Raw genomic sequence first — 25,263 nt, forward strand, 5'->3', positions numbered from 1 at the left:
TACCACAGTTTAGAAAAGAAGTATATTTGACGTTGGTGGCGTTGCTGTCGGCGCATTGTTTGTGATGTAAACGTTACCATCTTAGTAACGTTAAAGATGTCACCAATTCGAAAGATTTATGCTGCAGTAATTATTTTGATGCTTTCAAATTTGATTGTCTGCCGTCCGATAGATTTCAGTAAAGTAAAGGATCGTCCAATAATTAATTGGGATGTGTTTAGGTAAAAGTTTCTAATTTTAAGTATTTGGAAATGGTAAAAAAAAATCATAGACTTCTTACAATATATGAGTTAAGTTTACTTGATCAATATAAAAAAAATAATGATTTTTGCTAAATTTTTCTTGATAAATACTAGTAATTGCGTTTTGAAAAAAAACAAGATTGAAGAAAAACAAAACATTATACATTTGTGTTGCTTTGTGTATTATCAATGTTTTTTTTTTACATTTTTTATTTCTTTTCTCACAGCTTCAGTGTTTTTGGCAAACTACAACTCAAGTATGTGCTCTATATCCTGGCCACATATTTAATATTTACCCTTCTAAAGGAGCAGTTGACCAACTCAAGGTTACTGAAAGGTTTGTATGGCTAGAATATTGTTTTATGATTGTTTAGTTGTAAGAAAGTATACATGGCGTTTTAATAACCAAAATCTTGATACACATGCACCTAATGAAACCTTAAGAGATGGAACAACTACTTTATTGTTGTTCTTCATGCCAAGGCAAAGCTTAAACCGTCAATGCATAGGAAAGGTTTATATATAATCCTATCGAAGTTAAAGAAGGAATCTAGCACTTTTATTAGTATATTGAATTCTCGACTAAATGTCAACATTATAACATTTGAATTCAAAAAAAATACTATGCGGGGTTGTGGGGTTACGGAGTATTATCTTTTTGAAAAAAAAACTATACCAGTCTTAGATATCGCAAAGTACTGTCAAAATACAATAATTTTGATGTTGTTTTAATTTGATTTATTTGCAGAAATGAGAGTTTTACACAAAATAAAAACACATGAACAATGGCAAATTGATGAATCTAATGATGAAATGAATGGTAAGTTATCAGGTAAAATATACAAAACAGACACATTGTAGCTGAATATGCAGGATTGGCGTTGATCATTGTTGAAGGCCGTACGGTGACCTATACTAAAGTTGTTTATTTATGTGTCAATTTGTCTCTTGTGAAGAGTTTTCTCATCGGCACTCATACAATATCTTTTTTATTATACAGTTGGTGTCTCACACATTTCCCTCTTGAGTAACAAAAGTTTAGCGCGTGTTACCAATTTGTTTTCTGCAGTCTCCAACTTATCCTTTCTTTAACTGTTAAGAAAACCCAAAGTACTGAAGTACTGAACATCGGATGAATATTTATAGGGGTACCCATTGGAATAATGAATTTAAAACAAGCGATAAGGAATGTTATTTTGCACAAGATAATGTCCGCGGATCTATAATTTTCATAGATCGGTTGAAAACACCAAACTAACGATGTGTAAAGAGCCTTTTTAAACATACTTCGATGGCTTTTTAATACATGTAATGTTTTTATTACGTTTGGGTGGGTTTCCAATGACGTCCAAAATATTTGCTGAAAAATACTTTTAAATTTGGAGTCGAGACTGATACTATAAATATGGCCTGATTGCCACTGATGAGACACCTATCCACCATTTACCAAAATGACGTTGATTCAAGAAGTTGTAGGTCACAGTAATGCCTTTATCAATGAGTAAAACCATGTTTAGCTATTTGTCCTTTTGGGCATGCCAAGTTAAATACAATTATCTGTCGCCTTTTCGTTTTTTTAATAGAAAAACACGTTGACTCGCCATTACAGCGGTAAGTTTTTTTTAATATTACAAAAGACTAGTGGGGGGGGGGGGGGGGGGAGGGAATCAAATTTTCATAACTATATTCTGTCAATCGGATTATCCTCTCCTTTGTAGCTCTTCTTTGGCGACTACAAAAGAACAAAACCACCAGAACTCAAGACATCCTTCAACACTTACAGAAAATTTTTATTAAACAAGATGAAAGACTTTCCGCTAAAAATAAATTAGCACATGAAATTAACAGTTGGAAAACAACAATTAATGACAACACAAGAAAACTGAGAAGTCTAAACAAAGCCCTTTTGAATCCGAAAGATAAAACCGTTGCCGTAGAGAAAATCCAACGAACTGGGCTCTACGCTGGTAAGTGTTTGTATTTTCATCATTGCTTTCTTAAAAGTAATTATATCATGTATAATTAATGAAAAATGTGCCTTTGTTTGGTTCCTTTTTAAATGATAATATCAAATGTGTAATCCTTTGTGTAACTAATTTGATTTTTTCTTTAAGATCTCGCCGAATTTTTAAAAGTAAAATAGTTATCAAAAGCTGTGAAAATTGATGGAAATGTTCTGTATGTATATCATATGATTGATGTCTTCAAAACCCAATACGATTAGTCTATTTATACTATATGTTTTAAAGAAAAATAAGTCATTTTATTGGATAGAAAATACAGGTTGCTTTTATATTTGCACATTACGTAAATGCTCGTTAACGGTAATGTATACTCATTTTCAAAATTTAGCTTTAAATTTGTGCTTTTATTTTCAAACAGCTGAACGAATAAACCAGACAAGTGAGAACCTCCATCGCCAGATAAGCATTGCAAGAGACATACTTGAAAACTCATCAAGGCTTATGGATTTAAAAGGTAAATAGTTTTTTTAAAGATCTGACGCCATTATGATATAAAAAAGAAGATGGAGCATGATTGCCAATAAGACAACTATCCCATACACAAGTGACCAAATGACACATAAATTAACAACTATTGGTCACCGTTTGGCCATTATCAATGAGCAAGTCCATATCGCATAGTCAGCTATAAAAGGTACCGAAATGACAAATGTAAAACAATTCAACCTGAAAACTAACGGCTTAATGTATGTGCAAAATAATGAACAAACAACAACAACTGGATTACAGTGCTTTAACAGGACAACATAAGAATATAATTATTATAAAAATCATGTGAAAAGGCTGAACTCATCTGATGGATACAAATGGAAATACAAAGTGGACGTGGATAGGTACTTTTGTATCCCCACAACAAAAAGACATTAAGGAGTATAATTACTATACTATATATAAAAATATTAATTTTCGCGAACCATTTAGGTCACGGAAATTCCAAAATATGGCATCAGTAAGGAGAGTTGTACAAACAATGTAAATACACAGAACCCCATCCAAACTTGCTTTAGCTAATAGTATTCATCTTTTTCTATTTCATATGTACTAACAACATTCCATTTTTCTATAATTTCGATTAAAAAATTCCAAAATCTGAGTTAAAATAGGTCGAATGCCCCAAATAAACGTTGTCTGATTGGTTGAAGTACTGTGGCGTCGATGATAAGCATAGAAAGCCTCGATGTAAAGCACACGCTTCACAGGAATAAGGAGAGTTTTACAAATAATGTGAATACACAGATCCTCCATCCTATTTATGTTTTGCTGAAAATCTTGCAGTGTTCATCATTTCTGTTTTGATTCTGCTAACAACATTCCATTTTTTCTATAATTCCGATTTAAAGATGTGGAAACCCGTAATAAAAATAGATGGCCTTAATGATTTAAAAGCAACGCAAAAAATTCCGTTAATACGACCTTGAGTTCAACCGGGGTTATATAAACCGATTCACAAATAAACATGATAAAGATCTCCTTGCGCTCAAATGTAATTCTTAGTGAAGTATACGGGTAAATTCGTTTACGGAAATTTATACACACTTTATCATTAATATATTACCAGGCTTTTGCATATTCACGTTTTTTATGCTCAACTGTAGTCAAATTCAATTCTATACAATTTTTTTTACGTAAAGCAATAGGAGTAAGAATATTATTTCGCGCCAATTTAACCAGCATCATCACCATCATCAAAATTATTTACCTTTGTGAAATTTCAGTTATATAGTTTATTAATTACCCTTATAATAAATATGTTGTTTTTTTTTTTCTTTAAAATTTGACGGTCATGAACTGCAATTAAAATTTTACCAAGTAAATAAATTGTGGGTCTAGTTCAAAGATTGAAGGAGATCAATACACATAAACAATTCCTACAATTTGCAATGCTGCATGTTTTTTATGTGATAGTCGGTTAAAGAGCTCACCAGAGCTCATGTTTTCTCTGTTATAATGTATATATATGCCGACTCTAAATAAAATTTACTTACTTACTTACTTAACAGAGAACAAAACCAAAAAGATTGAGCGACACAGCGTTAAAGACATATAAAGTTTTCTTATCTAGCACTACATATAATAAAATTGAGAATGGAAATGGGGAATGTGTCAAAGAGACAACAACCCGACCAAATAAAAAAAAATTATGTATAATGTATGCCTTTTGTTAATTACCAATGATAACAATGTTTCTTTACATTTACTTTACTTTACTTTTTTACAGGATTACCAATGAACTGCAAAAATGGCAATAGTCACGAACTATGAACTTTGAACTATGAACTATTTTCTTGACTTTCTTTCTCTATTTTCACTAACGTTCATATATAAAATATTTTACTGAATTTGCAATTTGTTACTTGTATGTATTTTTATTTTTCTAAATTTTACTCTTCTTGTTATTGTGATTAAATGCTTATACCTGTTTTTATGTTAAAAAAATAAATAAATGTATACCCTCAAACGACATGTGTATATGGGAATTTCTACATTTACTATTTCGTTTTGGCTATATAAATACATATATCTAAATTTAGCAGAACATGATTTGCAGAACAGGATGCAACCCTCTGGCGCACCTTGAAAAGTCGTAAGGTTGTAAGTCCCTGGCGTAGATGGAATATGCTCGTAAACTTGGCCTGCTGCAAATCAAATCATGCACATGTTGGTTATTTTTTACGTGAGGGTGGGGAGGAGGGAACATTTGATTAAAAAAGGAGGCTTGTATGTATGTCGTTTGGTGGGGTATATCAATAGTATATTTATTTGTTTTTCTTGGATATTTACTCTTCAAACACACAGCCATTTTAATTAATTAAAAACAAATGTTATTTGGTGTTTCACTTGCTGCTGTCAAGAACGATTTTACGCAATTACAGTATTTCAGGGGCCTCTCAATAGGGGATATACATAATAACTGTCTTTACACATGTCGACCAATACATAAAAGAAAGTTTTCCATAAAAGTTTAAAGAGATATTAATTTTTTTTTATAAGATTTTAATATTTACAACAACATTTTTATTTTGAAAGTGTTGATATAAAAAGAAGATTTGGTATGATTGCCACTAAGACAACTCCCCACAACAGGCCAAAGACATCGACATTAACAATTTAGGTCACCGTACAGCCTTCAACAATAAGCAAAGCCAATACCACATAGTTTGCTATATATATAAGGCCCCGAAATATCAATTGTAAAACAATGATTATAATGAGAAAATTAACGACCTATAACACTTGAAACACTTAATTACAGGCCCTCGACTTGGGGCAGGAACATACAAAATGTGGCGGGATTAAACATTTGAGCGGGTGACCAGCCCTCCCCTAACCTGGGACAGTGGTGTAACGGTACAACACAATAACAGATAGATACAAATAGAAATACATATATAACAAAAACACAGCGTAGATGTGGCTAATTACTGTACACATTTCATTTATAGTATTTAATACACGGGGGGGGGGGGGGTAACTTCCTATTATTGGGTATACGGGGATGTGTCAAAAATATGGGTCATAATTTTGCGAGATTTTATATAAAAATTACCCTCCTTTTTAATGACATCCTATATTAAAATGCATTTACGTTTGATAACTGTATATTGATTTGGGGTATGATCTACTGTAGATCATACCTGATCATACCCCAAATCAATATACAGTTATCAAACGTAAATGCATTTTTATATAAATATGCTATTGAGAATCTTACATTATTTTAAAATGGTCAATTATTATATTAAATTAAATCAATTCATTTGAAAGTTCCAATGCACCAAACGATGTCAATTCATATATAAAAACTTAAGGGTAGCTGGTATATTTATGAATTAGGAGTGATGATGAGTGATGAGTTAGTGCTTATATAAGCATGGGATCATATTTTAAATATTGTATATAAGTAGACTCTATAGGTTATTCTTTCTTAAATATTTATATAACTATAGGTACTGAATTTCAGTGAATGTTATATTAAAATGGGTACGTTTTTGAGGCAAAAATGGCACACCCCTACCAAAGAAATATCGAAGTTACCCCCTATTTCCGGTGGCTGTCTTAATGTGAGTTATCTCCCGTCGCACACGTAGATGATCAACACAACCAAGGCCGTAGCTAGGCATCTTATTTTAGTGAGGCAAAATAATTGAGCCGAGCAAAGCGAGGCGAAGCGAGGCGATTTTTTTTTGAGGATATGAAATGAATGGTGCAAAATCCTGCATTCTAGGCATTTTAGAGAGTTTGATAATGTTTTGAATTAGGACACTTTTTATATAAATTTTTCATTTTTTAAGACTTTTACTAACACCAAATTTTTAACAACTTTATTTAAATTTATATGAAAGATAATCATCCAAATATCACCGATTTGAGTCTGCTGCCAGAACATAGAACAAACATCGATTCAGTAGAGTTTTCCAAATTTACCTATGACCGCTTCAGTCAAATCGTTTCAGAATCATAATTTAGTCTGCTGATATCCTTATCGCGATGAACATATGGAGCATGGCAAGACAGCACAATCTCGCGCCACTCATGCATGCTCTTTTCCAAGTTTCAGTTGTTTCAGGGCAGTCTGTGTTTCTAAAGGTAGCACATCATCATCAACACAATGATCAATTAATGTCTTCTTCCAATTCTTTCTCCATCAGCAATTCGGTAGCAGCATCGGTAGTAACAGTTTTGTTTGCAAAAGGGAATTAAGCTTTCCTGTAAGCACCATCATACAGTCGCAGTTACAAAATATTAAACTCGCTTTTATGCTGACAAAGAGAAGACAAACTAGGGATAGAATGAGATAAGATACATGTACATGTATATGATTCTATCTATAGAGTTAGTATATATGGGTAGAGGGGAATTGGAATGTAGTTTTTGACGTTTGTACATGTAGCTCCGTAATTTCAAATTATTTCTGGAAATAGTTGGTGGTATTTTAGTTCCAGAATCTATAAATTTAGGGGTTAGGGTTTGGGGGTGTCCAATTCCGAAACCCCGAATATAAAGAAACGAAATTCCGTATTCCCGAATAAAGTAAAGACAAAATCCTGTGTTAAAGGTTCTACCATTCCTCAATAATATCAAATTGGAATATGGGATATTCGTTCAATTTTTAAGGTTAAAGAAACATGGATAAAAACTAATCCATGCATTCATGTTTCATATTATTTATATTTCATTTATCTGTAAAGAGAAAGTTTAAAGTTTGTGAAATGAATACACAGACATGACTCCTTGCGATGCCCAGTACTTGATTTGTCAAAAGTTGGTGAAACGGAGAAATGAATACACAGACAGGACTGTCCCCTTCCGAAGACCAGTACTTTATTTTTCAGTCTACTTATCGTTTTTTGATTGTTCTAATGAAGTTATATGCAATACTCAGACTCTGTTCTTACTAGAATTATTCCTTCTTTACCTTCAGTGTCGCTTTTCCTTTTTCTGCAAGAGCCTGTTTTTAACTAAAGATCCATGATGATTATCGTTACTAGGTTAATGTAATCGAGAAACATCGCCCGTTGAGATGCTGAGTTATATCCAGGAAGAATAGTTTAAAAGGAATAATGACAAGTTATAGAAATTAAGGTTGAGACAGAACAACAAATGACTATTACATTTATATATATGTATAAAAAAAAATAATCAGTGTCGAAATTTTAGTGAGGCAATTGCCTCACTTGCCTCAAGGGTAGCTACGGCCTTGACAACGGACTAAGTCAAAGAAAAGTTGAAAGGTAAATTGAAGGTCAATGCACCGTAGCAGTAAATATTCATGCATATTATTTTTTTTGCTGGTTGCGATAATGGAAGTGATAGATAATTAGTAGTTCTAATTATTCATACGTTTGTTTTAATGACATAATATGAGGCAGGCATAACCTGTGAATGAGGACGAAGTCTGTATGTATTATTTTTTTTTAATTCAATCACGTTGATAAAAGAAACCGAAATACCGTACGTAACGTTCCCGATTTTGATTCTGTTGTTAGGGAATTAGCTGTGACGTTTTTTAAGTTATGACGTCATATTCGATGTAAACAAAAGAAACGCTTTCATCAGGGATCAGTTCAATATCGTAGCAGCTACGTAGCGACTATGTAGCTTCTATCAAAATCTAAGTAATAACTAGTCTATAGCTACACGTTCAATAGTCAATATCTACGTAGCACTACGTAGCTGCTACGATATTGAACGCGTCCCAGGTAACGTTTTTTCATATCAAACAATTATTAAAATTGAATAGACAACTTTCGAGTTAATCCATTCCGTCAATGTTTCTTTGATTCTTTTGTACCTGAGTCACGTGATATCAATGAACTTGGGGGCATGTCTATTTCCGGTTTGTATTGTTTACATTGGAAACCCGGGAAATTTGCAATTGAAAAACATGCCCAAGTCTTACTGTGCAGCGGAGGGCTGCAATGCCGACGAAAGGAAACGAGGAAGATACGGATTTATGGCAGGCATACGTTTTTTCCCGTTTCCCATACTTGCATATCAAAAAAAGAGATGGACTGACTTGATAAGGCGAGATAATTTTGTTCCTGGCAAGTTCTCCCGTCTGTGTTCTCGTCATTTTATTGATGGAGAACCAAGTGTGCTGCACCCGTATCCAGAGCTTTTCGCTTATAATAACTATAAGGAAGTTGATGACCAAAGGGGAAAATCTTCAATCTTGAAAAGGGAAACCACAGTTACACCACATTCACACAGCAATGATACTGATGTTAGAGAGGCTCCCAACATAAAACAGACAACTTCAAGATCATACCTGGTAACTACTTTCTTTAAAGTTTCAAAAATTTTAATACAAGTTTTTTCTGTTCTTTGAACAGTTTGAAAATAAGACTCCAGGTAGAAAATTATATAATTGTTCTTATCTTTTTGGGGCTTATAAGATAAGATAAGATAAGAAAACTTTATTTTGTTTCGGCATGAGTACAAATAAGCAACACAAGCTCTAAGGAGCTTTTGACCGAATATATTAAATAATATGTATTGCTTATTGCAGGTTGATGAAGAAGGCAACTGTCATACTATATTTTTGCCAGTTTCAAATGAAGTGACTGTAGAAACCACCAAGAATCAAACTAGCAGTGAAACAATGTTTCGTAAGTTTATTTACATGATTTAAGCTATTAAAGTGTACCCAAAATTATATCTAACTGCAAGAAAAATGTATGTTTTTCTTCATGCTGTCTAATTTTATAGCTAGAAAAATACATTATTGTTCTTTGGGTTTACTTTAAAGAATTAAGACTTAATTTAGTATACAATATTTTTCAGAGATGCCTTTACATCATGAGTACATAAATCCAATTCCTTATCGTCCTACATTTTGTGACAGTGAGACCCAAACAGATTTGTCAATGAATGATATATTTGAATTAGAGGCTAACATAAAGCAGATGAAGTTTGACCAGGAGAATTTAGTCAAGACAGAAGAAAAACCTTGTTTGACTGCTGAATTTGTAGACAAAATTACTTCTACAGACAAGAATGTGTCATCATACCTTGGCATTCCTTCAGTAATGGCTCTTCTTGGAATATTTGGTAAATACAAAATACAATAATTTGCATTAAACCATGTAAATTCAGGGTTCCCATCATCTTTGCAGTAAACAGTCAGACAGTTTTGAAAGATTTTAACGTCTCCAAGTCTCAAATACACTCTAGTGAGAATCTTTATACTGTTTGCAACTCAAATCAAATCATTCAACTGATCATAAATATAAAAAAACTTCAAATGAGCATTTGAAAATAATCTCATATTAACATGATTCTTGGCAAATCTTTTGAATCTTCTTGTAAGTATTGGCTTCGTTCATTGTTGAAGGCCATACAGTGACCTACAGTTGTCAACATCTGTCATTTTGGTCTCTTGTGAACAGTTGTCGCATTGGCAATCATACCATATCTTCTTTTTTTTTATATTTAAATGATTCTAAATTATGAAGACCATGTGGTATGTACATGTAATAACAAAAAATATAACTGAGGACTATACATTGTTGTTCTGTATATGTTTATTAGTTTATTTTGTCACTGTGTTGCTGTATAATTGACCTATACCAATCATTCTATATTGATACTTTAAACCTTTCACTTCCATATGAGCCTGTGTTAGCAAAATTCATTATCTTCACTTATTTTTGTAACAGGTTCAACACACAAAGACAAAGTGTAACTCATCATATTTATAACATCACCTTTGACCTTGTTCAATGTATTTTTATTGACTTTTATGGCTCTTTCTTCTTATTTTTAAGATTAATAATGTGTCATGCCATAGACTGATAAATATTATTTGTTTTCAGCTATACTTGACAAGGCATCCCCATCATTGAAGTACTGGAGGGGACATGAAGGAACACATCATGATGCAAAATACCAGTTAGAGAGCTCAACAAAAAAACCTGGTCCTTCAAGAAAACTGTCTCGGTACAATGAATTTTTAATTACACTTTTGAAAATCAGGTTGGCTTTACCTTCATTTCTTTTGGGAGATATTTTTGGAATTTCAGAGTCAAGAGTTTCACAAATTTTTTCAACCTGGATCAATTTTATGAATACTGTTTTTACTCCTTTATTAAAGTGGCCAAATTCCAAAAAAGTCAGAAAACATCTTCCAAAATCTTTTAGAACAACTTTTCCTAAAACAACATGTATAATTGACTGTACCGAGATATTTATTCAGAAGCCGACAACACCATCAGCTCAAGCCCGTACATACAGCACATACAAGCAGCACAATACATACAAAATGCTTGTTTCTATTACTCCTACTGGAGCATTTAATTTCGTTTCGAATTTATGGTGTGGTAATGTATCGGACAGATACATCACAGAGCATTCAGGATTTCTTGATAATATCAAAGCAGGAGATGAAGTTATGGCAGATAGAGGATTCCTGATTCGCGACTTGTTACTGGAAAGGAAAGCAACTCTGAACATTCCTCCTTTCACCAAAAAATGTGCTCAAGGAAAAGGCAGATGTCTTTTGAGTAGAGATATTACAAAAACTAAAAAAATTGCTAAACAGAGAATTCATGTGGAACGAGCCATTGGACGCTTGAAGAATTTCAAGATTTTATCAAATACTTTACCGTTGAGTCTTAAACCATTGTCAAATCAAATAACCAAAGTTTGCAGTTTTCTGTGTAACCTTCAATCACCTTTAGTAAAAAAATAATTATAAATTTGAAATTCACATTGTTTATTACAGTTTCTTCTTTTTCATACACATACATGTAATATACAAGATCTTCATTATTTGAAATATATATATGGTTTATTAAATCCATGTGTTTACTGGTTAAAAATGAATTTTTAGCTTTTAGTTTATCATTGAAAACTCTTTTTCAGCTACAAACATCTCTTATATTTCAGTTAAATATTTTTTGGAAATTCAGTTACAGTTAGGCAAAAGAATTGCTTATCTTTCCATGTTTCAAATTGAAAAAAAAATTTTTGAGAAATTAATTTAAGATTGCACTTAAATGCCACTATTTCTTTTTATTTATTGATTGCTGTCTTACTTTTCATTAATTGTTTTTTGTATTACTTTTTCAACAAACCATCTAGATGTAATCTTTAAACTTTATTGAAATCCTCAATAACCTTTCACGGAAATTCAATTATACCCTTTATTTAGGATGTGTTTTAATATCAAGATGTACCATCAAGAGTAAAAATAATAATTTTCTTCCTCATTTTTATCAATTTAACAAAACTGGAATATTTTTTTGTATGCATCATATTAAATTTAGGTACATGTACAGTCTTGCTTGTGTTAAAAGCTTTTAAATTGAATAAAGTAAAAAAAAACATGTTTTTTTCAAATGTAAAGTACATGTAGGACATTGTAAAGTTTTTAGATACATGTATATTATCTATTTAAACAGTTAATTATACTTTGATTGACGGCATCTGTTACTTGCACTTTTCTTTTTACATTATGGTCACTCAATGGTAATTTAGTCAGATTGTATAGCTTGTACAACATATTTATGAAAAAATTTCTCACATTTTACAATGATGTCATTGTATTGATTTTTGTCAAAAATAATTCTGTCGACTGCAATACCTTTCTTTGTGAAAAATACAAAATCACACCATTGCCTTTTACAAATCCCCATCTGACCTTGTATTTGGGTATGCCATGAAGATGATTCCTTTAGTCTTAGACAATTGTTCTCATCTTTGTACACATGGTAATGAGAGTCTAAGCAGGCATCTAGAGGGTTTTCATTTTGATGCATAAAACTGCACTTAATTTCCAATAAACCCTTCCCACAACAGCTGCAAGACACTACTCCATCAGGGGTGGCTCCCATGAATGGAAACTCTGTACAAACATAAAGACCACAATTGTCAATTTGAACATTTTTGTGTTTTGTCCTATACATTTCATTGTAAAATTGTCTAGCCACAGGTTCATTCCTTTTGCCAAAGTTAACTGAAGGACATGACAACATTTTTTCCTGTCCTAATAATTTCTTTAAAATATAGTTGGTAGGTTTATCATTAAATCTGAAATGACAGACAGAATGAAACAAAGAAGCTGTTATCCTACCCTTCCTATGCTCAAACCATGCATCATTGTCTGATTGCCCCCTTGTTAATTCCTCAATTTTAGAAATTATGCTGTCTGAATAGACAGTTTGCAAATAACTTGCCAAAGATTTCCCTTCAGACAATGAGCAAGATGATACAGCATCAGAAAGGGTAGGGATTTCAGCCTCTGCTTCATCCTCAGATGCATCACTTGGCGGGTCGAGGACTTGTAACACAAGGGAGTCTGTGCCTGAAAACAATTTGTACAAGTCTTTTTCAATACTTCTATGTTCCATTGTACTGGCTGGTTTGTAATTTTTGGTCATGGGGGTTCTTTTAAGCTTTGTTGAAGTGTCCCGCCTAATTTCCATTTCATCAATTTCCATTGGTTCTGATTTCTTCTTAGGTTTATCCCATGTGCATACCACATCTGTACATGCTTGTGTGAACCTGTCTCTGTGTCTTTCACTAAAACTCTCAATGGAAAACAGCAAAGCAATACAATGCTTGCATGCCCCATTACCTCTGAAATTTAAAGTGCATTTTGCAAACCCCTTTCATTGAATTCTACCAGACAAGACTAGTTTAATTAGCACGATTAGATAAACTTCAGTGAAAGAAGGTAATAGATCTTATATATAAATAATAAAATTTTATAACAACATAATGACTATCTTATCGGGGCCTTTTATAGTTGACTATGCGGTATGGGCTTTGCTCATTGTTGAAGGCTGTACGGTGACCTATAGTTGTTAATGTTTGTGTCATTTTGGTCTTTTGTGGATAGTTGTCTCATTGGCAATCATACCACATCTTCTTTTTTATAGACTCAAGAAAAGTGTTACTATTGGCACTGATTGACATGTATAATTTTATATCATTTGTGTATGCCCAATTTTTCATCAGCCAGGAGTTGCAAAGAGTAGTAATCATAGAATTCAGTGATAGAATTGGAATAAATTTTTACATGTTTTAATTCTGAATACTGCTACCATAAAAAAAAACCTGCATGTATAATGGAACCATGTATGCAATGAATACTATGAAGTACATGTGATTTTCATTTTTAACAATATTTATATTAATATTTCTATAATTGCAAGTTGAACGCACAAGCTAGGAGTATATCAGTAGTAATGTGTCATTTCTTTTCTGTGCATTTGAATGACCATGATGACATGTTTAGTACTTTCATGTGTGTTGTATCTTAGTGTCCAATAAAATTTACTAGACAACAACTTCAGTTCTCATATTATTTAAGCCAAATTCTTACATTGAAAACAAATAAAAGAATAGGATGAATGTATATAATTTAAATTAGTATAAAATACATATTTACTTTTTTGTTCACTCAACTTAAAATAAATTTTACCACATTCTGCTACATCTGGTTCTCAAACTTCAACATATCCGCATCATGTCTGGCATTAGAAAATACAGAAATCATTCACATTGTTGAAATAATGAAGCTAGTGAGAGAAACACAGAAATGACTGTTTTAAAAATAAAGTGCACTTCAATGTTTCTATCATTTGCCACAGAAACTAACGATTCAGATTGCCACTTTCTCCAGGTTGATTAAATTTCAATTGTCTTGTTAAGAAATGAGTAAAATAACTGTCTTCATGGTCTTCTAGCTAAAAAAAAGCTATCAAGAGACACTTTCAATTTAAAACTTTGTAAGATGAATCAGCTACAGAATGTGTAACATGAACTACATTTTGTACATGTAATCAGAAATGTACATGTACATGTAGAAGCAGTCAATCCATTCAACATGATCACTGGTTGATATGACTTAACTATTTTATATGCTTTAAATCAACATAGTAAAAGGAAAAAGAGCAAGATATTTATTGAGATCACTGATAAAACATTATACCTGTACCTTTCCATACATGTATATTCAAAGAGAAGGGGGAAAACAACAGTATTCCTGGTAGCCTGTATGCAATCTGATTCATGAAAACAACTGAACACAAAGCAACCTAGTTGAAAATATATTGAACCTTGAACAATGTGAACAACAATAAAATTCTAAACAAACTAGAAAGAAGAATCACTGCAACAAGGAGACACTTACGCAACACAAGAACAACCGCCAGAAACAATTTCACCAGAGGGTCTAACCAAAATCCATACATCATATGGACATTCTTTCTGCCTTGTCTCTGGAACACAGGTACCACCAACATAATAACAGTTGCCATCAAATTGAGGACTAATCTTGACAGAATCAATATGGTTGGCTTGAAATAGTTGATAACCATTGTCCCTTTTGTAACTCTTTAGTTTGTCACCGGACCAACCACAATAATTCAGCATGTATACCAATATGTCCCCAATTTCAATGTTAGGAATAAATCTAAGATCAACTGACCACACAACACTCGAAACCTCTGGAGCTATGACCTCCTTTCCCCCGATAACCAGTGTACGCCTTGTCAAACTTGAAATAGTGATGTCAGGTTCCACGTCGTTCTCCTCGTTCAATATAGGCAATTGAAGTTCCAATGCAAGATCACAAAGTTTAACCAGATGATCTTTTCTATAAAAGTAACAGGTTACGCCTCTCTTTTGTAGAAAACCTTTCAAATTGTTTACGTTTTGAAGTTTGAAGGACATTTTCGTTTTAGGGAAAACGGTACTATTTATTCTGCCATTGGCGACAATGTTAACATTTTCTAAATTTACCACTTTTTAAGATAAAAACCTGGATAAAACACTTATATGTTGTGTTAGTACTTTATTACTCTGTTTTAAAAATTAAAGCCAAATAGTATCATGACCAACTTCCAACGGAGCTTGTTTATGTTATCCATGCCCACCGTCATTTTGCACCAAATTTATGAAATTTTGCAAGTCTTTTCGAATAATTCTCTAGAAAATATTTCAATAGGTTTTAAAATTTATATTGTAAATATACACACTGCAGTTATTCATAGATAAATAAAAAATATATTGTACCCTTACATCCAATCACAGCGCTTTTAATTTGACTTCCTTCACCTGCCTTGGGTACACAAAAGGCCAACCTAATGCTGGGAAAATTAAATACTACCGTTTTCCCTATACTGTGACATAAAGATATAAAGAATTCTTATGACATTATTAATGCAATACTGGGCTATTGTGAAAACCTTGGCTATAATAAATACTTGTATGTCCCCAGTACTTAAAGAAACATAGATCATTTTATGTCCCCACCCCTACATGCTGGTTTACCTCATTCTCTACTTCTTTCAGAAAAGCCTTAATAAACAACCTGTATCCAATCATATCTTATCTTATTTAAAAAGAATGATAAATAGTTCCATTTAAACAGATAAAATGGACAGTTCCATTCAATTTGTATTCATTTTATCAAAAATTTACAAGAAATGCACAAATTCAAGATTTTTCATACTAATCTCCATTCCATGCTTTAGTATATGCCATATTGTGGTTAAAATTTTTAGAGCTTGTTATAAAATCTATTATTCTGTCTTGAGATGATGAAAACAAAGATCTTAGACACTTTAAACATTAAATATGCAAACTACTCAGCTGTAAACTTGCCTTTGTTGCCTGTATTAATCAATGAAAAAGCTGAATTATGTCCCTTGGGAGTATTAATTTCCAACAAAAGTCCTTTCAAACAGTAGGAAATGAAAAATTATTTATGTCTGATATAATAAAAGAAAGAAACTACAAAATGAAGCACTTTTGAAATATTTGCTGCATGCATTATCAAGAATGTGAACAATTCTTTACACAGGAGAGTATAAATTCTATGTAAATTTAGCCTGAAGTGGGCCTCTTTTTTTCTTAGATGAACAATTCTAACACTGAAAATGCTTTCAATGTGACCAAATATTGCCAAATTCCATAAACAGTACAAACTAAACCAGACTATTTCCCATTTTAATAGATTATGTTTACAGAAATACCCAAGTTATACATTTAGGGAATTACGCAGCAAAAAAGGCAAACATTTCAGTAAAAAATATTTGTCGCGACTTGAATTCTGGTGTTTCCAATTGAAAAAATCATTGCGAAAGGTGAAATCAAATACAAAAGAACTATAATATGGTGCATTTTACACAATATAGTTAATATTGACATCCTAGAATAAAGTTTTATATCATTACCAATCAATTTGACCTATCATGATGACTCAGCACTTTTCTCAACACAGTATTGTTCTCAGTGAAAAATTTCTATTCTTTGTGATAAAAATCAAATGTACTAATCAAAAGCTTCAAAATAGTATAAAAGAATTGAAGTTTGAGTGACTTTGATTTCCCTTGCTATCTTCAGTATATAGGGAAAACGGTACTATTTATTCTGCCATTGGCGACAATGTTAACATTTTCTAAATTTACCACTTTTTAAGATAAAAACCTGGATAAAACACTTATATGTTGTGTTAGTACTTTATTACTCTGTTTTAAAAATTAAAGCCAAATAGTATCATGACCAACTTCCAACGGAGCTTGTTTATGTTATCCATGCCCACCGTCATTTTGCACCAAATTTATGAAATTTTGCAAGTCTTTTCGAATAATTCTCTAGAAAATATTTCAATAGGTTTTAAAATTTATATTGTAAATATACACACTGCAGTTATTCATAGATAAATAAAAAATATATTGTACCCTTACATCCAATCACAGCGCTTTTAATTTGACTTCCTTCACCTGCCTTGGGTACACAAAAGGCCAACCTAATGCTGGGAAAATTAAATACTACCGTTTTCCCTATACTGTGACATAAAGATATAAAGAATTCTTATGACATTATTAATGCAATACTGGGCTATTGTGAAAACCTTGGCTATAATAAATACTTGTATGTCCCCAGTACTTAAAGAAACATAGATCATTTTATGTCCCCACCCCTACATGCTGGTTTACCTCATTCTCTACTTCTTTCAGAAAAGCCTTAATAAACAACCTGTATCCAATCATATCTTATCTTATTTAAAAAGAATGATAAATAGTTCCATTTAAACAGATAAAATGGACAGTTCCATTCAATTTGTATTCATTTTATCAAAAATTTACAAGAAATGCACAAATTCAAGATTTTTCATACTAATCTCCATTCCATGCTTTAGTATATGCCATATTGTGGTTAAAATTTTTAGAGCTTGTTATAAAATCTATTATTCTGTCTTGAGATGATGAAAACAAAGATCTTAGACACTTTAAACATTAAATATGCAAACTACTCAGCTGTAAACTTGCCTTTGTTGCCTGTATTAATCAATGAAAAAGCTGAATTATGTCCCTTGGGAGTATTAATTTCCAACAAAAGTCCTTTCAAACAGTAGGAAATGAAAAATTATTTATGTCTGATATAATAAAAGAAAGAAACTACAAAATGAAGCACTTTTGAAATATTTGCTGCATGCATTATCAAGAATGTGAACAATTCTTTACACAGGAGAGTATAAATTCTATGTAAATTTAGCCTGAAGTGGGCCTCTTTTTTTCTTAGATGAACAATTCTAACACTGAAAATGCTTTCAATGTGACCAAATATTGCCAAATTCCATAAACAGTACAAACTAAACCAGACTATTTCCCATTTTAATAGATTATGTTTACAGAAATACCCAAGTTATACATTTAGGGAATTACGCAGCAAAAAAGGCAAACATTTCAGTAAAAAATATTTGTCGCGACTTGAATTCTGGTGTTTCCAATTGAAAAAATCATTGCGAAAGGTGAAATCAAATACAAAAGAACTATAATATGGTGCATTTTACACAATATAGTTAATATTGACATCCTAGAATAAAGTTTTATATCATTACCAATCAATTTGACCTATCATGATGACTCAGCACTTTTCTCAACACAGTATTGTTCTCAGTGAAAAATTTCTATTCTTTGTGATAAAAATCAAATGTACTAATCAAAAGCTTCAAAATAGTATAAAAGAATTGAAGTTTGAGTGACTTTGATTTCCCTTGCTATCTTCAGTATATACTGTGACATAAAGATATAAAGAATTCTTATGACATTATTAATGCAATACTGGGCTATTGTGAAAACCTTGGCTATAATAAATACTTGTATGTCCCCAGTACTTAAAGAAACATAGATCATTTTATGTCCCCACCCCTACATGCTGGTTTACCTCATTCTCTACTTCTTTCAGAAAAGCCTTAATAAACAACCTGTATCCAATCATATCTTATCTTATTTAAAAAGAATGATAAATAGTTCCATTTAAACAGATAAAATGGACAGTTCCATTCAATTTGTATTCATTTTATCAAAAATTTACAAGAAATGCACAAATTCAAGATTTTTCATACTAATCTCCATTCCATGCTTTAGTATATGCCATATTGTGGTTAAAATTTTTAGAGCTTGTTATAAAATCTATTATTCTGTCTTGAGATGATGAAAACAAAGATCTTAGACACTTTAAACATTAAATATGCAAACTACTCAGCTGTAAACTTGCCTTTGTTGCCTGTATTAATCAATGAAAAAGCTGAATTATGTCCCTTGGGAGTATTAATTTCCAACAAAAGTCCTTTCAAACAGTAGGAAATGAAAAATTATTTATGTCTGATATAATAAAAGAAAGAAACTACAAAATGAAGCACTTTTGAAATATTTGCTGCATGCATTATCAAGAATGTGAACAATTCTTTACACAGGAGAGTATAAATTCTATGTAAATTTAGCCTGAAGTGGGCCTCTTTTTTTCTTAGATGAACAATTCTAACACTGAAAATGCTTTCAATGTGACCAAATATTGCCAAATTCCATAAACAGTACAAACTAAACCAGACTATTTCCCATTTTAATAGATTATGTTTACAGAAATACCCAAGTTATACATTTAGGGAATTACGCAGCAAAAAAGGCAAACATTTCAGTAAAAAATATTTGTCGCGACTTGAATTCTGGTGTTTCCAATTGAAAAAATCATTGCGAAAGGTGAAATCAAATACAAAAGAACTATAATATGGTGCATTTTACACAATATAGTTAATATTGACATCCTAGAATAAAGTTTTATATCATTACCAATCAATTTGACCTATCATGATGACTCAGCACTTTTCTCAACACAGTATTGTTCTCAGTGAAAAATTTCTATTCTTTGTGATAAAAATCAAATGTACTAATCAAAAGCTTCAAAATAGTATAAAAGAATTGAAGTTTGAGTGACTTTGATTTCCCTTGCTATCTTCAGTATATAGGGAAAACGGTACTATTTATTCTGCCATTGGCGACAATGTTAACATTTTCTAAATTTACCACTTTTTAAGATAAAAACCTGGATAAAACACTTATATGTTGTGTTAGTACTTTATTACTCTGTTTTAAAAATTAAAGCCAAATAGTATCATGACCAACTTCCAACGGAGCTTGTTTATGTTATCCATGCCCACCGTCATTTTGCACCAAATTTATGAAATTTTGCAAGTCTTTTCGAATAATTCTCTAGAAAATATTTCAATAGGTTTTAAAATTTATATTGTAAATATACACACTGCAGTTATTCATAGATAAATAAAAAATATATTGTACCCTTACATCCAATCACAGCGCTTTTAATTTGACTTCCTTCACCTGCCTTGGGTACACAAAAGGCCAACCTAATGCTGGGAAAATTAAATACTACCGTTTTCCCTATACTGTGACATAAAGATATAAAGAATTCTTATGACATTATTAATGCAATACTGGGCTATTGTGAAAACCTTGGCTATAATAAATACTTGTATGTCCCCAGTACTTAAAGAAACATAGATCATTTTATGTCCCCACCCCTACATGCTGGTTTACCTCATTCTCTACTTCTTTCAGAAAAGCCTTAATAAACAACCTGTATCCAATCATATCTTATCTTATTTAAAAAGAATGATAAATAGTTCCATTTAAACAGATAAAATGGACAGTTCCATTCAATTTGTATTCATTTTATCAAAAATTTACAAGAAATGCACAAATTCAAGATTTTTCATACTAATCTCCATTCCATGCTTTAGTATATGCCATATTGTGGTTAAAATTTTTAGAGCTTGTTATAAAATCTATTATTCTGTCTTGAGATGATGAAAACAAAGATCTTAGACACTTTAAACATTAAATATGCAAACTACTCAGCTGTAAACTTGCCTTTGTTGCCTGTATTAATCAATGAAAAAGCTGAATTATGTCCCTTGGGAGTATTAATTTCCAACAAAAGTCCTTTCAAACAGTAGGAAATGAAAAATTATTTATGTCTGATATAATAAAAGAAAGAAACTACAAAATGAAGCACTTTTGAAATATTTGCTGCATGCATTATCAAGAATGTGAACAATTCTTTACACAGGAGAGTATAAATTCTATGTAAATTTAGCCTGAAGTGGGCCTCTTTTTTTCTTAGATGAACAATTCTAACACTGAAAATGCTTTCAATGTGACCAAATATTGCCAAATTCCATAAACAGTACAAACTAAACCAGACTATTTCCCATTTTAATAGATTATGTTTACAGAAATACCCAAGTTATACATTTAGGGAATTACGCAGCAAAAAAGGCAAACATTTCAGTAAAAAATATTTGTCGCGACTTGAATTCTGGTGTTTCCAATTGAAAAAATCATTGCGAAAGGTGAAATCAAATACAAAAGAACTATAATATGGTGCATTTTACACAATATAGTTAATATTGACATCCTAGAATAAAGTTTTATATCATTACCAATCAATTTGACCTATCATGATGACTCAGCACTTTTCTCAACACAGTATTGTTCTCAGTGAAAAATTTCTATTCTTTGTGATAAAAATCAAATGTACTAATCAAAAGCTTCAAAATAGTATAAAAGAATTGAAGTTTGAGTGACTTTGATTTCCCTTGCTATCTTCAGTATATACTGTGACATAAAGATATAAAGAATTCTTATGACATTATTAATGCAATACTGGGCTATTGTGAAAACCTTGGCTATAATAAATACTTGTATGTCCCCAGTACTTAAAGAAACATAGATCATTTTATGTCCCCACCCCTACATGCTGGTTTACCTCATTCTCTACTTCTTTCAGAAAAGCCTTAATAAACAACCTGTATCCAATCATATCTTATCTTATTTAAAAAGAATGATAAATAGTTCCATTTAAACAGATAAAATGGACAGTTCCATTCAATTTGTATTCATTTTATCAAAAATTTACAAGAAATGCACAAATTCAAGATTTTTCATACTAATCTCCATTCCATGCTTTAGTATATGCCATATTGTGGTTAAAATTTTTAGAGCTTGTTATAAAATCTATTATTCTGTCTTGAGATGATGAAAACAAAGATCTTAGACACTTTAAACATTAAATATGCAAACTACTCAGCTGTAAACTTGCCTTTGTTGCCTGTATTAATCAATGAAAAAGCTGAATTATGTCCCTTGGGAGTATTAATTTCCAACAAAAGTCCTTTCAAACAGTAGGAAATGAAAAATTATTTATGTCTGATATAATAAAAGAAAGAAACTACAAAATGAAGCACTTTTGAAATATTTGCTGCATGCATTATCAAGAATGTGAACAATTCTTTACACAGGAGAGTATAAATTCTATGTAAATTTAGCCTGAAGTGGGCCTCTTTTTTTCTTAGATGAACAATTCTAACACTGAAAATGCTTTCAATGTGACCAAATATTGCCAAATTCCATAAACAGTACAAACTAAACCAGACTATTTCCCATTTTAATAGATTATGTTTACAGAAATACCCAAGTTATACATTTAGGGAATTACGCAGCAAAAAAGGCAAACATTTCAGTAAAAAATATTTGTCGCGACTTGAATTCTGGTGTTTCCAATTGAAAAAATCATTGCGAAAGGTGAAATCAAATACAAAAGAACTATAATATGGTGCATTTTACACAATATAGTTAATATTGACATCCTAGAATAAAGTTTTATATCATTACCAATCAATTTGACCTATCATGATGACTCAGCACTTTTCTCAACACAGTATTGTTCTCAGTGAAAAATTTCTATTCTTTGTGATAAAAATCAAATGTACTAATCAAAAGCTTCAAAATAGTATAAAAGAATTGAAGTTTGAGTGACTTTGATTTCCCTTGCTATCTTCAGTATATAGGGAAAACGGTACTATTTATTCTGCCATTGGCGACAATGTTAACATTTTCTAAATTTACCACTTTTTAAGATAAAACCTGGATAAAACACTTATATGTTGTGTTAGTACTTTATTACTCTGTTTTAAAAATTAAAGCCAAATAGTATCATGACCAACTTCCAACGGAGCTTGTTTATGTTATCCATGCCCACCGTCATTTTGCACCAAATTTATGAAATTTTGCAAGTCTTTTCGAATAATTCTCTAGAAAATATTTCAATAGGTTTTAAAATTTATATTGTAAATATACACACTGCAGTTATTCATAGATAAATAAAAAATATATTGTACCCTTACATCCAATCACAGCGCTTTTAATTTGACTTCCTTCACCTGCCTTGGGTACACAAAAGGCCAACCTAATGCTGGGAAAATTAAATACTACCGTTTTCCCTATACTGTGACATAAAGATATAAAGAATTCTTATGACATTATTAATGCAATACTGGGCTATTGTGAAAACCTTGGCTATAATAAATACTTGTATGTCCCCAGTACTTAAAGAAACATAGATCATTTTATGTCCCCACCCCTACATGCTGGTTTACCTCATTCTCTACTTCTTTCAGAAAAGCCTTAATAAACAACCTGTATCCAATCATATCTTATCTTATTTAAAAAGAATGATAAATAGTTCCATTTAAACAGATAAAATGGACAGTTCCATTCAATTTGTATTCATTTTATCAAAAATTTACAAGAAATGCACAAATTCAAGATTTTTCATACTAATCTCCATTCCATGCTTTAGTATATGCCATATTGTGGTTAAAATTTTTAGAGCTTGTTATAAAATCTATTATTCTGTCTTGAGATGATGAAAACAAAGATCTTAGACACTTTAAACATTAAATATGCAAACTACTCAGCTGTAAACTTGCCTTTGTTGCCTGTATTAATCAATGAAAAAGCTGAATTATGTCCCTTGGGAGTATTAATTTCCAACAAAAGTCCTTTCAAACAGTAGGAAATGAAAAATTATTTATGTCTGATATAATAAAAGAAAGAAACTACAAAATGAAGCACTTTTGAAATATTTGCTGCATGCATTATCAAGAATGTGAACAATTCTTTACACAGGAGAGTATAAATTCTATGTAAATTTAGCCTGAAGTGGGCCTCTTTTTTTCTTAGATGAACAATTCTAACACTGAAAATGCTTTCAATGTGACCAAATATTGCCAAATTCCATAAACAGTACAAACTAAACCAGACTATTTCCCATTTTAATAGATTATGTTTACAGAAATACCCAAGTTATACATTTAGGGAATTACGCAGCAAAAAAGGCAAACATTTCAGTAAAAAATATTTGTCGCGACTTGAATTCTGGTGTTTCCAATTGAAAAAATCATTGCGAAAGGTGAAATCAAATACAAAAGAACTATAATATGGTGCATTTTACACAATATAGTTAATATTGACATCCTAGAATAAAGTTTTATATCATTACCAATCAATTTGACCTATCATGATGACTCAGCACTTTTCTCAACACAGTATTGTTCTCAGTGAAAAATTTCTATTCTTTGTGATAAAAATCAAATGTACTAATCAAAAGCTTCAAAATAGTATAAAAGAATTGAAGTTTGAGTGACTTTGATTTCCCTTGCTATCTTCAGTATATAGGGAAAACGGTACTATTTATTCTGCCATTGGCGACAATGTTAACATTTTCTAAATTTACCACTTTTTAAGATAAAAACCTGGATAAAACACTTATATGTTGTGTTAGTACTTTATTACTCTGTTTTAAAAATTAAAGCCAAATAGTATCATGACCAACTTCCAACGGAGCTTGTTTATGTTATCCATGCCCACCGTCATTTTGCACCAAATTTATGAAATTTTGCAAGTCTTTTCGAATAATTCTCTAGAAAATATTTCAATAGGTTTTAAAATTTATATTGTAAATATACACACTGCAGTTATTCATAGATAAATAAAAAATATATTGTACCCTTACATCCAATCACAGCGCTTTTAATTTGACTTCCTTCACCTGCCTTGGGTACACAAAAGGCCAACCTAATGCTGGGAAAATTAAATACTACCGTTTTCCCTATACTGTGACATAAAGATATAAAGAATTCTTATGACATTATTAATGCAATACTGGGCTATTGTGAAAACCTTGGCTATAATAAATACTTGTATGTCCCCAGTACTTAAAGAAACATAGATCATTTTATGTCCCCACCCCTACATGCTGGTTTACCTCATTCTCTACTTCTTTCAGAAAAGCCTTAATAAACAACCTGTATCCAATCATATCTTATCTTATTTAAAAAGAAT

General features: G+C 31.5%; 3 protein-coding genes across 3 annotated transcripts; 2 read left to right on the plus strand and 1 right to left on the minus strand.

The window, feature by feature from the left end:
* Nucleotides 1-96: 96 nt before the first annotated feature.
* Nucleotides 97-5,043, plus strand: LOC143066775 (uncharacterized). The gene is made up of 6 exons (XM_076239586.1): nucleotides 97-221; nucleotides 470-579; nucleotides 991-1,062; nucleotides 1,961-2,209; nucleotides 2,625-2,720; nucleotides 4,485-5,043. Exons 1-6 carry the CDS (start codon nucleotides 97-99, stop codon nucleotides 4,526-4,528), a joined length of 696 nt encoding a protein of 231 aa, XP_076095701.1. The 3' UTR covers nucleotides 4,529-5,043.
* Nucleotides 5,044-8,508: 3,465 nt separating this feature from the next.
* Nucleotides 8,509-12,261, plus strand: LOC143068754 (uncharacterized). Its single transcript, XM_076243027.1, has 4 exons — nucleotides 8,509-9,038; nucleotides 9,276-9,375; nucleotides 9,551-9,817; nucleotides 10,582-12,261. Exons 1-4 carry the CDS (start codon nucleotides 8,577-8,579, stop codon nucleotides 11,454-11,456), a joined length of 1,704 nt encoding a protein of 567 aa, XP_076099142.1. The 5' UTR covers nucleotides 8,509-8,576; the 3' UTR covers nucleotides 11,457-12,261.
* Nucleotides 12,241-15,445, minus strand: LOC143066777 (uncharacterized). The gene is made up of 2 exons (XM_076239587.1): nucleotides 14,904-15,445; nucleotides 12,241-13,345 (listed from the first exon to the last, which is right to left on the minus strand). The coding sequence occupies exons 1-2, from the start codon at nucleotides 15,443-15,445 to the stop codon at nucleotides 12,241-12,243; spliced, it is 1,647 nt and encodes a 548-aa protein (XP_076095702.1).
* Between the last annotated feature and the right edge of the window lie 9,818 nt (nucleotides 15,446-25,263).

Source organism: Mytilus galloprovincialis, chromosome 3 (genome assembly GCF_965363235.1).
Source record: "Mytilus galloprovincialis chromosome 3, xbMytGall1.hap1.1, whole genome shotgun sequence".
In the NCBI taxonomy this organism is placed as follows: Eukaryota; Metazoa; Mollusca; class Bivalvia; order Mytilida; family Mytilidae; genus Mytilus; species Mytilus galloprovincialis.